At 41.9% G+C, this 16,168-nt stretch overlaps 1 protein-coding gene across 1 annotated transcript in view; it reads right to left on the bottom strand.

The window, feature by feature from the left end:
• Positions 1-16,168, bottom strand: part of eif3hb (eukaryotic translation initiation factor 3, subunit H, b) — a 70,883-nt gene that overhangs the window by 22,138 nt on the left and 32,577 nt on the right. Inside the window, exon 3 of the mRNA XM_058377979.1 lies at positions 1,659-1,826. Coding sequence (XP_058233962.1) covers positions 1,659-1,826 — 168 coding nt within the window. The remainder of the gene's footprint in view (positions 1-1,658; positions 1,827-16,168) is intronic.

The following is a 16,168-nucleotide window of genomic DNA, read 5'->3' as shown; positions in this document are numbered from 1 at the left end:
CTGCCATTTTATACTTTCCTGTTTGGTTAAAATGGATATAAAAGACACTAAGAAAAAATAAGGTCTGATACAAGGCTGAGGAAAGGTGTAACATACTTTTTTTTTTTTTTAAATGTTATCTAATATAATGTGCTATCCTATTAAACCTAATGGGATTGTATTAAGATGTGAGCCAAGTGTGGGCGACCGTCCTAGATCTCTCTGCGATTTAATGAAATCTGTCATTAAAGGTTACCCATGCTGACCTCGAGAATTAAATTTTAGCCTTCTGATATTCATGCATATTCAAAATTAAACCTCTAATTTAATTTCCACTGTTTAAAGACTGGAAATCATTTGGGCTAATATGAAACACATCACAGCCTTCACTAAACTCATCGACAAATCCTCAGTGAAAAAGCCTGGTGTGTTTTGTAACCAGATGTTGGAGAGGTGGAATGAAAGCAGCTTAAAAAACACGTTGTATAACGAGCGACTCTGCTTCTCGCAGGATCACGCCAGCGCACACCTCAGTCACGGCACCCACGGCTGCTCTGAAAGGCCTTATTGTCTGTACAAAGCATGTGGAGCAGGTTCTGGCAGCTGCTAGGTGTCTGATGTAGATTTGCGCTGCAGGCCTGCATCCTGATAGGGAGCCACATCTGGCGCGAGGGGAGTGACTGAGGAAACTTATTGACAGCGTGCGGACCCAGGAGGGAGGAGGGTGCTGAGAACACTCAGGGTTTTGTGCGTATATGTCGTCGGTCCACCAACCCCCCCCCCCACCACCACCACACCCCCCGCCATCTCACCAGCTCAATCACAGCTGTAATCAGAGATCCTGTAGAGCACTGGGAGCTCAGCTGAGTGAGGGGGAGTGTGCATGGAGGTCTGTCATAAATGCAGCTCCACGCATGGCTGCCCCCATCTGCCCCTCCCCAGCCAGTGGCACACAGCCATATGGTGCAGAGGGCTATACAGGAAAATGCTCGTACCAAAAAGGGGGGGGGGGGGGGGGTCCAGTGCACCAGCCCCTCTAGCATTCCTGAAGGTACACATCAGCACTCCGATAGCAGGCAAAACAAACACAGAGGAGGAAACCCTGTCTAGACAGAGCTGCTGCTGGCCAGCTACACACACACTGAGCTACTGTTTATCCAAGGGAGGGGGGGTCAAAAAAAGGGGGGAGGGACTGTCAGAGAGAGAGAGAGAGAGAGAGAGAGAGAGAGGCTAAAGAGAGGAAAAAGCTAACATGCATGCCTCCAAAACTGAGCAAGGTAGAGAAAGAGAAAGAGAGAGAGGACTTAAAATACACACCCTAAAGGTTTTTTTTTTTCCTGTGATGCTTTGACAATATTGTAAATGTATATGGTCATAGCCATAAATCTATATGAACTGAAAACACTGAATTGAATTGAACTGAGAGACAGAGAGAGAGAAGACACAGAGAGAGAAAGTCAGCAGCAAATAATAAAAAAGTAAGAGCAGACAGTAAGCAGAGCTTCTTCTGTCCAGCTGGTGCACAGACGACAGAGACGGGGAGATATGGACAAAGCCATGACAGAATATTAGCTATAAAAGAGTGAAAAACAGAAGACCAAACCCAGAGCTGGAGAAAGTCTCATTATTTCTTAAACAAACATTATGAACGAATGAGACAGAGGAGGGGAAAACTGTACCATAGATTAGCACCACAGACTCCTCGATGGCGTGCTGGTAGCTGAACTGAGAGTCCAGCAGGGCTCGGCTCATGAAAGAGCCGAAGAAGGTGGACTGGTACCAACCCACGTGCAGATGGTCGATGTTGACGTGACGAAGGCTTCTCATCATCTCCATCTGATATTGAACTGTGAGGCAGAAGAGAGACACACACATGTTTTGTGAAATGCTGTGCAGGCTGGAGCTTAATCATAGGCAACAATTTGACAAAGAACACTCACTGCGATATATTATAGAGTTTAAGTCTAAATTTAAATTCGGCAGGCCAACATTAGATATGAGTCTAAACGTACCAGAGCTGCACTGTATGATTTATTACTTATTATTCAGATTTCCTTAATAGTTAATACTTAATAGTTAGCATTTAAACTGACCAAGTGTAGTATTAACTCTGTTTTTCACTACTCTTCCAAAACATCTATACTAACCACAGGGAATGTATTAAAGAAAAATGAAAAAAAATTCAGTTAATTTTAGCTTATTTTAATCATAATCCAGGATAAATATGCATCATAAGGCAGCCAAAGCCAATCAATAGCCACGTTCTGTTGACCAAAAAGTAAAGGAAAAACCCGAGGACCTGCTACTGCAAGCCAGAGGAAATATTTAGATGTAGTATGTACGCTCATCTGGAGGAAAAAAGTTTTAAAAAAGGATTGGTTTTGTTTGTATTTCTAATGTTTTAGCTTTGTTAGTAATATTAGTTTGCTACATGTAATATTTTAATAAACTGAATCTTCCAATGCAAGCAGGATTGAAGGACTGAGAATTTCTTTGTTTGGCTGAACAGAAAAAAGTATCCTCTGATCTTTTTAACATTTTTACTCTAAAATGCTGGATTTATTCTTCTATTACAGTGACTTACTATATGGATCTTAATCTAAAGCACCGAGACCAGATTAATGGCTAGTCTTTCTATCTGAAATGTTTCTCAAGAGTTTCTCAAAACGGGTCTTTACAAGGTTCTTTACAAAGATTTATGTCATTCTAATGCTAAGGTCAGATGGTTATAATGTAAAAGAATTGTAAAAGTTAGTGAATAGTCAAGAGCGCTTCTTGTTAGGAAGCAGTGAAAGAGTGACAGAGGACCGAGTGGAAACAGAGGGAAAGAGAGTGATGGAGGAACAGGCTCTGAAATGCTTTATCACCAGAGCTGCTGAACTCACCAGCGAATCAAATGTCTGACAGAATGATGGAATGGTTGTTGGTGTGTGTGTGTGTGTGTGTGTGTGTGTGTGTGTGTGTGGTTGGCCAGGAATAGGCAAAAGGCTTAGCAAAAACTGTGGAGCTTTTAGGGACAGGTGCAAAGTGGAACCCTGAAATCGCAGTTTCCGGCTCTGTAAACAATTACCATTGAGCTGTGTGTGTGTGTGTGTGTGTGTGTGTGTGTGTGTGTGTGTGCAAGCTTAGCGGCCAGTCCAAATAGCGTGTGTGAAAACAGATTAATGACTACTGTGTGTGCCCTCATGCATATGAGTGCACATAGGTATTTATATGGGTGTGTATGATGGCTGAGTGGTCACTGCTGAGGGTGTGCGTGTGTGTGAGCTCAGAGTACACTCTCTGGTCAGACAAATGGTGGTATTTTGGGAGTGTGGTCTCATCCCACTCTGTGCCATTATGCTTCACCATAGAACTGACAACATGGCAAACAGCGACCACAGAGCACACACTCCCACACCTCCGCACGCTCAGCTGGAATACGCCAGGCCATGAATTTCCTTTCTTTGACAGCTCTAGCTCAGCGGCAGTATGTGACGGGAGAGTAATATCAGGGCTGAAATTACAGTTTGCGCGTCAAACAAGCCCTGCAAGAGTCTCCACCTTCATCCCGAATGCCAGGAGTGCTCTGCTTCTTCTCATAATCTCATTTTACAAACAAGAGCTAAACACTTCAGTTCTGGGGCAGAGTGCTTTATTTATGAAAGCGCTCCGAGAGGAAAAACAGCTGGGGAAAGCAGACGCTCGTGGCCCGCTTAGGCCTTCGCGCTTTCTTCCAAACAATGGCAAAACGAAACTGGTACAGAGGAACCGCCGAGCAAACCGCTTGTTCATACAGCTCACACGAGCTCAGCTTTAAGGGAAGTCGATGCCGAGTCGGGGAGTGCAAAGGAAAAACAATGTGGCTTTTTTTTTTTTTTCTTCAACGAATACTTCAAACGCGGTGGTTGGGCGCACACATTCCAATACGCGGCACTGATCTTAACCGCAACTCGGATCTTTCTCGGACAAACGAAATGCATGCAAAATAGAAAATAAATAAATAAACAAGGTCAACGAGGGGGGGAAAAAAGAAAAAGGAAAGGAAAAAAAAAAAAAAAAAAACAAACCCAGAAAAGCATTTGAAACAACACAAAAAAAACAAGATAATGAGAGTCTTACTGATGCTGTCCTGTAATTAAAAGGCTTTTCGGCGGGCAGAAACACAACCTGGCAGAAATTCTAAAAGCAGGGCCAAAGCCACCAGATCAGAGCTTGAAAGAAAGTGGGCTTTTCTGTACAAAATTACAAATGCGATCTGAGGCCTCTCTTAACTTTTTAACTTGTAGTGCGGACACGTTTAATGCCACGGTTTAAGAGAAACAAGAGAAATACGGCAATGAGTGACATATATAGAGGTTTTCAAACGAGGAACCCAGAGGGCGCTCGAGCTGATCTGGGGCACATATGGCATTCGCTCGCCAAGTTTCGAAAGGATTGGACTATGAGTGCAATAAGTTGTAACTGTGTTTGACATTGGATTACTGCACTGCACCAATTGTAAAAATGGTTTATGGTGTGTTGCATCTGTTTGAAGCAAAGTGAGACAGACAACTGCGTACAGCAGGCAAGCCAAGTTTGCTGACTGTGTGAGGCATGGATGCCACCTCATCTGTGAAACACAGTGCCATGGGCATGTACAGCTGCCAGTGCGACTGACTCACGGGGCTTTATTGATGATGTGACCATGGATGGCTGCAGCAGGATGTATTCTGAAGTAAATAGAAACATCTCAACTGCTTAGAGGACTGAAGAAACAAAACACTTAGTGATGCTTTGGTGCTTGAGAGTTTTTACAAGCTCAGAAATTAGTTAGATTTGGATTAGTCAACTGATCGGAGCACTCCTAATCACTTATTCACTTAGCTCACTCACTCAGAGACATCAGTGTAGACACCCAGCATGTGGTGAGGTTTGGATGACAGGCCTCGGGTCTCCTCAACGGTGAAAAATGGAAAAATGGTGTAGAACAAGCGCGATGATTTGTGCATGTTTGTTAGTCTTAGGCTAAAGCAACACTCTACACATTAACCTCATTGCTGAATCAAATCAACCGATGTGCTGAAAGCAACACTGTACCGTCAATTCCTTGTGGACTGAACTGTTCCTCTTACTCTCTATTTTCACAATTTACTCCCTTCCTCTCTCACTCTCTCTCTCTCCCCCTATCCCGCTCTCTCATGTACACCTACTCAGTGTGAGAACTAACAGTGAAGCTGCCAAACAGGAGACTGGATCCATTTTACATTACAAACACACAGAAAAGATCTGCTCTACATTCTGAATACTCTATTCTGTAAAAAAAAAAAAAATAAAAAATAAAAATAATAATAATAATAATAATAAATCCCACTGAGACACTGCGGTTTATTCATGTTTAAAATGTAGTCATATATACTCATGTGTATAGCCCAAACTGGGAATAGTCTGAATCTGCACCAAGGTGTGGCGTTCCAAAGGCTTTCCAACAGTGTGGCAGACCAACCCGAACTTTGGATTTGTTGCCAGTTGCGGTGGAAAGTTGTGCTTGAGTGTTTAGAGATTTGGGGTGTGATCAATCACTACGCTGCCTTTGAGAATTCTTCCCACAATTTGTTACAGCACAAAGCGTTGCTAGCAATAGATACCTCAACCAAGATGAAAAACGTCTTGTTCTTAGTTTACATAAACAAAGAGAATAATGACAGATTTGTGTAGGTTGCGTGTATGGCTATCATAGGGTTACTGATTATGACCTGTAAAAATGGATTTAAGAAAAAAGGTCTGCAATTATTTATTTGTGAAAAGATGGTTCTTCAGTATTCTAAGAGTGCTTGTGTGCTTTATCACAGTCAGGGGTAGCTTTTTCCAGATAAATAAAATTCTTTCCTTTCAGTAACATGAGAAAAAAACTTCAGTAGTTATAAAGAAAACAGGAAAGATTTGGTGATGAAACGACAGTGGAACTGTAGCCGATTTATTTCCATGTACATGTACAGCCTCACTTTGGCTTAATCGCTTTTTTCCTCCTTGCCGTGACATACAAGTACCTATAATAACCTCTACTGTATGAGACTACTTAACTCTGTAAATGTTTGTTTTACTTGTTCCAAACAAAATCCAAACATTTTCTGGAAAGTAAGATCCTGGGGTGCAATGAGGCAGGCCCAGGCACGAAGGTATGTGTGCTTTAATAATTCAAATAAAGAATACACACCAGATTACAGACAGGAAGGGAAAAAAAAAAAAAGAGAGATTAATTGGGTGATAATACGCACAAACATACAATTCTCAACAATAAGATTTAGATGTTTGATAAATTAAAGGACCAAAGGAGAAAACATACCAGTCGAGCTATGGGAAAAAAATGTAGTTCCTTCAACATTTATACAGGCAGATCGTATGTAAGCATGGATATTTCATTCATATATTCCTCTCCAGCAGCGCTTTATCCCAGTCAGGCTAGAGTCCATCTCTCGAGAATACACACTGAATAAGATGCAAGTCGATCAAAGGGCGCCATATGCCACAGATTCACACGCTCATTTCTCACCTCTGCTTAGCCATTCCGCTGCATGTTTTTAGGAAGCAGGAGAAAACTGTAGGACCACGGTGAAACCCACAGGAACCCCGCAGAATAAACAAAAATACACACAGACCTGCTGCTTTAAGGCCTCTGAGCCAGTGTGCCACCCAATAAGCATATAAACTACAGCCTAAATGTATAGTACTGTCTATGATGAGGCAGCTGCTGGAAAATAATTGTCAAAACCAAACAACTTTTTCTCTCCACTGTGGAACAGCACAGCGTGAGGATGGACAGAAGCAAGAAATCTAATGCCAACTTGTTCCAGAGGCTGGAAGGAGTTTTCCTTCACCATCAGGTGCAAAAACTTTTAGGCGACTCTCCATGACACATACAAGGACATATAGAACTAATAAGGCTTAGCAATCTAGGCTTATTTTCTTCCTGAATACTCTCACCTCGCTCTCTTCCTCTGCAAGCCCACAGTCTCAGAGACTTGTTAAGAGACAGATATTCAATCACTGACAGCTTGTTAGGTCTCTGGAATTGGGCACCTCTGCCCTGCCATGCATGTTGAAATCTGTTCTATGAGGGGAAAAAAAACCTAGTCCAGTTGGGCAAAATGTATACCATAGCCAATTACTGATCCTCATCTGAAAATCTGATGTGCTAATGACTACAAAAGATATGATCATTAATAACAAGATGGAAATTTGTTGAAAAAGAATGAAGATCATGCACACAGATATACCAGCGATACACCATATTGGCCTTTTTCAGGTGTGGCATTTGTAATCTGCTAGCATTGAAGGAAGCAAACAGAAATGACCCCAAAAGTACAAATGAGATGAGGTCAAACTTTCACTCAGGGAATTAAAGCCCTGGTTACAGGATAAATTGATGTTCGGTAAATCAGCATAAAAGGTAAGTGATCAGCCATGATGACACTCCATTTCAGGTTCCACAAATCAACAGCATTAACAACTATGTTCACACACACACATAAAGGAGGAGGATGAGAACTGAGGTCCTTGTGCTTGCTGTCATTTGTCTGTTTTATATAAGATCAGTAACACCACAGGAAGCAGGAGTTAGGAGGCAGCACTAGCCCATGGCTTCTTTCCCCAAACTAAAGAGTTACAGCTCCATCTAGTGATGGAGCTTTTTTCCCTCATCAATGAACTCACTAAATTCACAGAAACAACTTCCTGTGCTTTCTCCGTCTACAAAGACCAACATACGAACGGAACGGGTGGATCTGCACAAATCCCGGGTTGCAGCTGTTGCTGGGTTGTTGTAAGCACTGATCCATAGAGGAAGTGGATATCTTTCACAACAATTCATCAGTGTGTCTACGCCTTCTAATAGCAGTTCAATCCAGGACACAGGGCACGCTATGATATCCTCGGGTTGTAGGCCGAACTAAGCTGTAGGAACACGGCTCTTAATCTGGAGAAGAAGAGAGAGGTTTATTTCCTCTTCTCATCCCCCATGCTTCCCTGCTTCCTAATTACACATCACAAGCCCCTGCCTGCCTGTCAATCAGCTGTCCGTAGAGCGGCAAGCCATGTCTTCCTACAAGGAGGAGTAGGACGATCCGATCCTTACCTCCCTGGTGTCTCAGGGTTTGTTGATGTAGCAGAGGTGTGTGGGTGTGGAAAGACAGAGACAGAGACAGAGAGAGAGAGAGAGAGAGAGAGAGAGAGAGAGAGAGAGAGAGAGAGAGAAAGTACTCTCCTGACTACTGCAGAATCCCAGAAGTGCTCCTGTCTTTCGTTCATTTCTTCACATAGTTCAGAGGCATGATATAAATGGCTGGTTCTTTTTAATGTGTCCTGTGTTGGACTGAACATGTTGCAATTTATCGAACTAGATAATACGCCTTAAAGCCAACAGCAGAAGAACAAGCTTAGGCAAATACAAAGTGAACGGTAATAAGCAGTTACACTATGAACGGTTCACACTCATTACACATCGATCACGCTTGTCTAATGCAGCCCTTCAGCCAAGAGCACAGAAAAAAACAGAAACAGAAGAATAAAAAAAATAAATAAATTAGATCACTGAAAAGAGTGTGAGAGAAAGTCTGAACCATGCAATGGAAGAAGAAGAAAAAGAAAAAAAAAAAAAAAGAAGTGTGAATGAATATGATTGCCCATGCAAGAGAGTAAGGCTTTCCTTTCCCAACATATTCTTAGCAGTCACAGGTAATTGTAATATTGGGAATATCTGTGGTAAGTAATTGGAAAACAAGCACAAAAAAAATTCACAGTATGTTCAAAGGAACGGAAGAACTATAAGTGAGAATTACCCTGCCTTCACACCCTGCCTAGCAAGCGACAAGCTGACAGAGAACCGTGTCATTTCCTTTCCTAAGTCAGCAGCATGGCGGCAAAACAACAAGACGACAAATGCCATCTCAACCGAGATTTTGTGACGTATTAAAGCGGCAAATCCAAATAATTCACGGTGTTGACTGGTGTCTCCTGCACTTCTACTCTCAGCACATCACTTTCATCTTGGGTTTAGTTTCAATTCAACAGAGATTAGTGCACAAAAATAAAGAAAAAAATTTAGGTTATTTTCTCATATCAATTTGACAATTCTAAAATGCTGATGTAAATTATACATTAAACCAAACAGCAGAAATTCTACAACTACTTACTATTTAATAATCAACCAGAATCTATCCATCTATCCATCCATCCATCCATATTTACTGTATATGCGCAGCAAAGACAACCCATCAATAAACAGCTATAATGCTATAATCAGGCCATAATTTTACTTTCCAGCCGATTCTTTTTTAGGCTACTCTTTGTAGCATCTTGCACAGAATAAGGGATGTACCAATTCTTAAAATGCCAACCAATTCTCACGTGGATGAGCTGGTGTCTACGGCAGCGTCTGGAGGGTTTCACATCCAGCCTTGGTAGCACCTGAAAGCAAGTCTAGATCAGACTTTCAGAGCTGGCATAAGCAGCTGATCAGACTCTGAACTAGCGGAGAGGGATTGGCTCATGATGTGCAACCTGTGGCTCTGACGGCGCTGATCACAAACAAACTGTGATCAGACAGTTTTGCTGTCTACACACTTTACACAGTTCACTATGAAATTGGCTTCATCTAGTCTGAAATACTTTCCAACTAACAGAAAGTACATTTAGATACATCAGACTGTTTTTTCTACCACCCAGACAAGTCAACGGCTTCCCACATCAGCGACGATTAGTCAACTAGTCTATGCAACCCCTGACAACACAAGGCATAGCCATTGACATCATTGATTTGTCATGTTTGTCATGTAATATGAAATCAGCCTTAAAGAAAAACTGTTTGAGACAAATAAATGAAAGAACTCCAGGCTTGCACGGCTGACCCAGAGCAGCCATCTCATTGAGTCTAACCCAAGCGAGCTTGGGTAAACAGCTTACATCAGTCATCAAGTTCTGTTTTCTGTCAGGCTCAGAAGGACATGCCCTATTCTGTAGATGCCCTCAGGGGCCCCTGCAACCAAAACATACCATGGTAATGCTGGCGCTCTGGGTTTGCAATGAGAAAGTCGAGGACACAAGAGAAGAGCTTGGGTGGAGATAAGCATGGGTTTGGGGGAAGAAAACAAAACAATGTCAGGCAGAAATATTCAATGGTCATCATAAACATTGACCTTAAGAGAACTGACATGCATTGAGAAACAAAGGTTTTTGTTGGCCATTATTTAATATGGCGTCAGTATAAATCTAGACTGAAGGTGGGATCAGGCCTCAGAGCCCGTTCACCAATCTGCACGCATTCCCATCCACATCCATCTCCGTCTACAAGAACATGAAAAAACGATGTGAAAATACTCGTATTAGCATGCCAGCCAATTAGGTGGTGAAAGTAAATCAAAAACTGTCTGGTCAAAAGCACCAAGAAAAACATTAGGAGCATGTGTATTGAGGGGAAGAGAAGGCGAAATGTGGAAAAACACCAACAAAGACAAAAGTACATTCATTCATCTTTAGTAACTGCTTTATCCTTTTCAGGGTAGCGGTTGGCCAAAAGATCTAAAACAAACAATGACAAACAAGGATTCGTATGTGTGGCCTGACGAGGATGTGGATCTACTGCTAAAGGTTACTCTAGGGTTTTATCTGAAATCTCTCTGTGCGATGCGGTTTGTACCGGCAGAGAGGTGGAATCAGGAGAATCCTAGCCAGCAGCCATGATAAATCATGCATCTTAGCACATTTGTAGAAGTGCATCGAGTACGCACAGGTTGACGCTGGGGACGGGGCCTCGGTATCAGACCACTTGAGTAGTCAGAAAAGTTCAAGAAAGCAAACAAGGGATGATGAGCACAGAATTTTCCACATGCTTCCCCCAATAGATAGAATAACTTCAGTTAAGCACCCAAATCCCCAGACACCAGGCGCAGATTGATTCGCTGTCTGTCTGTGTGCTAATGTTCGCCGGAGCTTTGTTCTAGCAGCTTTAACTCCACAAAAGCCACAAGAACACACGGACCAAGGAAATCCAGATTTCACACAAACAAGTCCCCGGTGGTATAGTACAGCAGAAATGTAGGGCTCTGCTAGATGTGTTAAACAAAACATTGCATTTTTAATATTACAACCTTACAACTTGCGATCCTTGCAACTGCAGGTCTTTATGGTTGTTAATCATGTATCTGTACATCAGTAGGAGGTTAAAATAGTAGTTGCAGTTCACAAGGGATCTAAAAACTGGTACTTTGAAGCAAAGCTAATTGGATTTTAAGGTTCTGTTCACACCATGTTATAAGCTGCCTGACTACCACTATTATGGCTACTAGAATTCTGACTGTTCCTGTTATTTATTTTGTCTTGAAGGTCTTCCACCATTGACTTGAAGGACTTGTGCAGGTATGAGTGGGACATTAAAATCTTTACACACATCACTACTAGCCGAATGCAAAGCAGTGTTCGCAAGATGATTCCTCTTTGCTATTTACAAACAGGCTCTAGACAGCTTTCTGATTACAGACATCTGTCTAGGAGCTGTCTGGCCACAGGGGACGAAAAGCATCAAAACATCCATGGCATATGCAGCTATGGCATGACTTGATTAGAGATTCCGGCAGGCCTTTTCTCTTCACAGCATAGCGATTGGAATAAATCGAAATGCAACCTTTATCCTAAATCTGCTGGAAGAATGCTGCATCATGGTATTTTTTCACTGCTGTCTTCTAGCTTTTTCTCTCTCTCTCCCCTTTCTCTCTCTCCTTAACACACCTTTGTCTGATTAGCTGTGAGCAGCGGAAGCGGTGGAGGCGGAGGTAGCATTGGCTTGGAAGCCGGTCATTAGCGGCATTAGTCCTTTCATCCTCTTTGTCATTGTGGTGCAAAACAAACCCTTTTAGGCAGCCTTCCATGGCGTTCTTTCCTTAGTGCTCGACCAAACGACTCGTGTGAGCGATGGGGACCACCGCACTTAGTGCATGCTGCACACAGATTAGTTTATCATAAGACACAGACATTGCAAACACACTCAAAGCCTTGTGTCCTAATCCTGCCATGCAACCTTTGCCTCTCTGAGCAGCTCAGGCTTCAACTAAAACCCCTTCTTTGCAAGAGGTGCCACGACAATTAAAGGAGTGTGGGAACGATGTGTACAAGAGCCTCCAAATCTGGGCCAGGACACATACTGAGCAGTAAAAGTTTTCCAACAAATACAGCACACAAAAGCTTACACCAGGGATCTACTTCTGCTGATCTGATCTAAACCAGCAGTCCCAGGAGGAAAGCAGAAGTAATTTCTCTGATGGCACTCATCTCTTCAAAACAAACCCGAGGAGATAAACACGGATCAATGAATAATTCCAAGCTAATGCAAGACTCTGATATGCAAGCAGTGGCTCTGAAAAGTATCAGCCTTTTGATTCTGTGATGAAATAAATAGAAGAAATAAAAAGATAATGTCGTACTGAACCCACGGCAATGCAATGATTAGTCAGGCCACGCACCTTTGATATACAACCACAGGCAGACCTTCGCTTTGTTCCTCCGGCCCTGGCCTGGAATAGACTCGCCTCAGGGTGGGAGGCAACCCAGTAACAACGAGACAGCTTAGAAACGCCAGCCTTGTGGACGCTCATTACCAACCCAGAGCTATCCTCCAGGCCAGACTAGCATGCAGAAAAAAGCCGAGGTAGCATAAGCAAAAAGCAAGGCAAACAGCCTGGAGGTGGATGGGATGAACGGACAGACAGGGGGGGAAAGGTGGGTTGTTAAGCAGCAGACAAGACAGCGAGCAAAACATTTCAAAGCTGATATTTCTGAGGTCTGGTTGCAGAAGGATCCGAGAACAGCAGCCCCAAGGTGGTCTGATCTAACAGGAGATTAAGTGTGGTTCTAATCTTTGCCGCAAGACACGATGAGGGAATTGCTCGTCGCAAAAAAAACCCCACGTGCCAGCAGTTTGTTGAGCAACCACTCAGTAGGTTGCCACTTCACAGCTCTGCATTTCTTGTCATCAGATCACTTGGGTAAAGAAAAGAATAAGGACACTGTGGCATTTCACAAAAACATGTCTTCTAATACACCAATCAAACCAGAGAAAGTACACAAAGCATGATGAAACTTCATGGAAATATGAAGTATTCCCATGTAGAGGTTCTTAAACCAGACTAAATATGGAACTTGAACAAAAAAAGAAAGCAGTTTGTAATGCTTTACTAATACATGCATTACTCTGAGAATGACACAGAAATGGACAAGCCTGAATAATGCATCTGTGTGTATTTAATGTCAGAGGGCAAACCGGATTGAAGAAACCTGGAACTGGAAATTCATTCCATCACTGAGCCTGCTACAACTCTTATACGAACTCCTGAGTGTGATTATTTCAGACGTCCAGTCATTTTACCCAACTGTTACTATGACATCACCACAAATAACACACATACACACCCACATTTTCATTAGCTGACTTGAAACAAGAAAACAAGGTTGCCATATCAGACAAATTTATATCTATATCTATCTATCTATCTATCTATCTATCATATATATATATATATATATATATCAGAAATGGATGGCTGACCAGACCTTATTGCAATGGGGATATCTTTGTAGCCATCTTTCCAAAGCAAGATGATGACAGAAGTGTCAAGAGGCCACTCAATGGAAAGAAAAGAAAATCTCCCCAATACAAGAGTGTATTCAACAGCTCTGTAGAAAGTTATACCGGAAATCATTTAGCTGAGTAAGTTTAAACCCAATACAGAATTTTTGTGCAACCCAAACACAAAATCTATCATGTACAGCAATATTCCACCATCTCTTAAACAACATATTACTCTTTATAACTCTATATATATATATATAACTATATATTTATAACTTTATATATTACATTAACCGTGTTGAAGAAAGTCTCATTACGTTATACATAATAGTTTGGGAAAAAAAAAAAAGAAAAAAAGAGAGAGACAAGGCTAGCATACTTATGCCAATCCACCTTCAACTGTGCAGCATTTATCATGCAAATGTCAGTGGTGCAGGATCTCTGACGGGATGTCAGAATCGGATTGCTTTTCCGTAGCCTACTGCAGAGAAAAATACCTCGGTGCCTAGAGGCCTGGCTAGACGCAAGACTTTCTGTTGTGTTCACTGCAGAAGTACACGTCCACTTTATGCTTTGTGAAGTTTCTTGCATCTCTCATGTATGCGCATTTCAACAACAAGCAGGCAGTCAGTCGAGCAGGATCAGGAGGACACACCCTCCTTATTGAAAAGCATAAAGAAACATTCTTTTAGCCTCTTGAGTAACTCTGAGTGCTGAATATGGTGCTATGACATAAAAATGTGTAATCCAGTACATATCCATACATCACTGCAGAGCTTGGAAATGGTGCCATGAAAGTTAAATTGGGCAGCAAATGAAAGGTAAAGTAAATAAGTAAAATACTCAGAAATCACATATACCATGTGTAAAATAACATGTATAAAAGTCATGTGAAGCATACAGCATAGAAGCTGGGACCAGGCCAATAAAGGCTCTAACCTGACCCCCTAAATGTACTTAAAATCTGTATTTAGAATCGAAAGCTCTAAAACAAACAGACAGGGAAGCGTATCCATCTTCTAAATATACTTCAACCATAAACAAAGATAGTGAAAAAAAAAAACTATAGACATTTGACCTTGCTGTGACCTTGACACTATTTATATTCATCACTCGTTCTTGATATATTGCATTAATAAGAATGTCATACAGGAGACACACAATCATTACACATCGATCAGGCATAACATTATGACCGCCTGACTAATATAATTGTTTTGGTCCCCCTTTTGCTGACAAAACAGCCCTGACCCGTCGAGGCATTGACTCCACTAGATCCCTGAAGGTGTGCTGTGGTATCTGGCACCAAGATGTTAGCAGCAGATCCTTTAAGTCCTGTAACTGACTAGGTGGGGCCGCCATGGATCGGACTTGTTTGTCCAGCACATCCCACAGATGCTTGATTGGATTGAGGTCTGGGGAATGTGGAGGCCATGTCAACACCTCAAACTCATTGTTGTGTTCATCAAACCATTCCTGAACCATTTTTGCTTTGTGGCATGGCACATTATCCTGCTGAAAGACATCATATCCATCAGGGAATACCATTTCCATGAAAGGGTGTATGTGGTCTGCAACAATGCTTAGGTAGGTGGTACATGTCAAAGTAACATTCACATGGATGACAGGACCCAAGGTTTCCCAGCAGAACATTGCCCAAAGTGTGACACTGCCTTCGCTGGTTTGCCTTATTCCCATAGTGCATCCTGGTGCCATGTGTTCCCCAGGTAAGTGACGCATACACACCCAGCATGACCCAGCATCCCGTATGATATGGAAGTGAGCTTTATCAAGTTCAAGTCATAGCTAATGTTGAGATAAATACCGTCAGCAAGCCAGACAGCCAGCCCGCATCTAATTACAAACTCTAACGGCATCCACAGCCCAAAACATCCAAGTCCTGTATCCCCAAGACCTGAACTATGATGATGCACACAAATACTCCCACATGTGCTTTCAACAAAGACATGTCAGTAGAACAAAAGCCTCTGAAAAAATAAGCGTGTCTTGAAAATCAACTCATCTAATCTCAACGTGTCTAACTGTAAAAATGATCCTAGTGAGTTGGAACAATTTATCATCAAATAACATCCCACACTGAATGGTGACATAAAATGGATATAAGCAATTCAATCATCAATGTTAAACATTTGCATTAATGAAAAGTATTTGTTCACAAATATTTCATGATCCTGATCAATCTAATCAGAATTTCAGATGGATAAGCACATTTTTGCAAAGAAGTGACCATGTTTTCTATAAACACTAAAGATGGAGGTACACCAGTATAAAAGAAACTCCAGGATAAATGTGCTTTTAAAACAGTATTTCAATCACAATTAAGACAACTGCTGAATCTGCCTTACAGTGTGGTGAAACTGCTTATGTGGGGTTACAGAGAATGTGGCATTGCCTTCATCTGCACCTGAACACTTTAACGTGCTGAGGAGATGCTCTGGGTTTGTAAAAGTAATGCTGTATATGTTTGAGCCAAGGTCTACATTTAATGCGTTGAAGGACGTTGAGCCACGTGTGTTTTACTGGGAGGCATCTGATGCTTCTGAATGGTAGGATTATACACTATATGGCCAAAATTAAGACATTTACTGCATT

This window comes from Hemibagrus wyckioides, linkage group LG24 (assembly GCF_019097595.1).
Source record: "Hemibagrus wyckioides isolate EC202008001 linkage group LG24, SWU_Hwy_1.0, whole genome shotgun sequence".
In the NCBI taxonomy this organism is placed as follows: domain Eukaryota; kingdom Metazoa; phylum Chordata; class Actinopteri; order Siluriformes; family Bagridae; genus Hemibagrus; species Hemibagrus wyckioides.
Note: the sequence above shows the minus strand (reverse complement) of the source record. Positions and strands in the feature narration are given on the sequence as shown.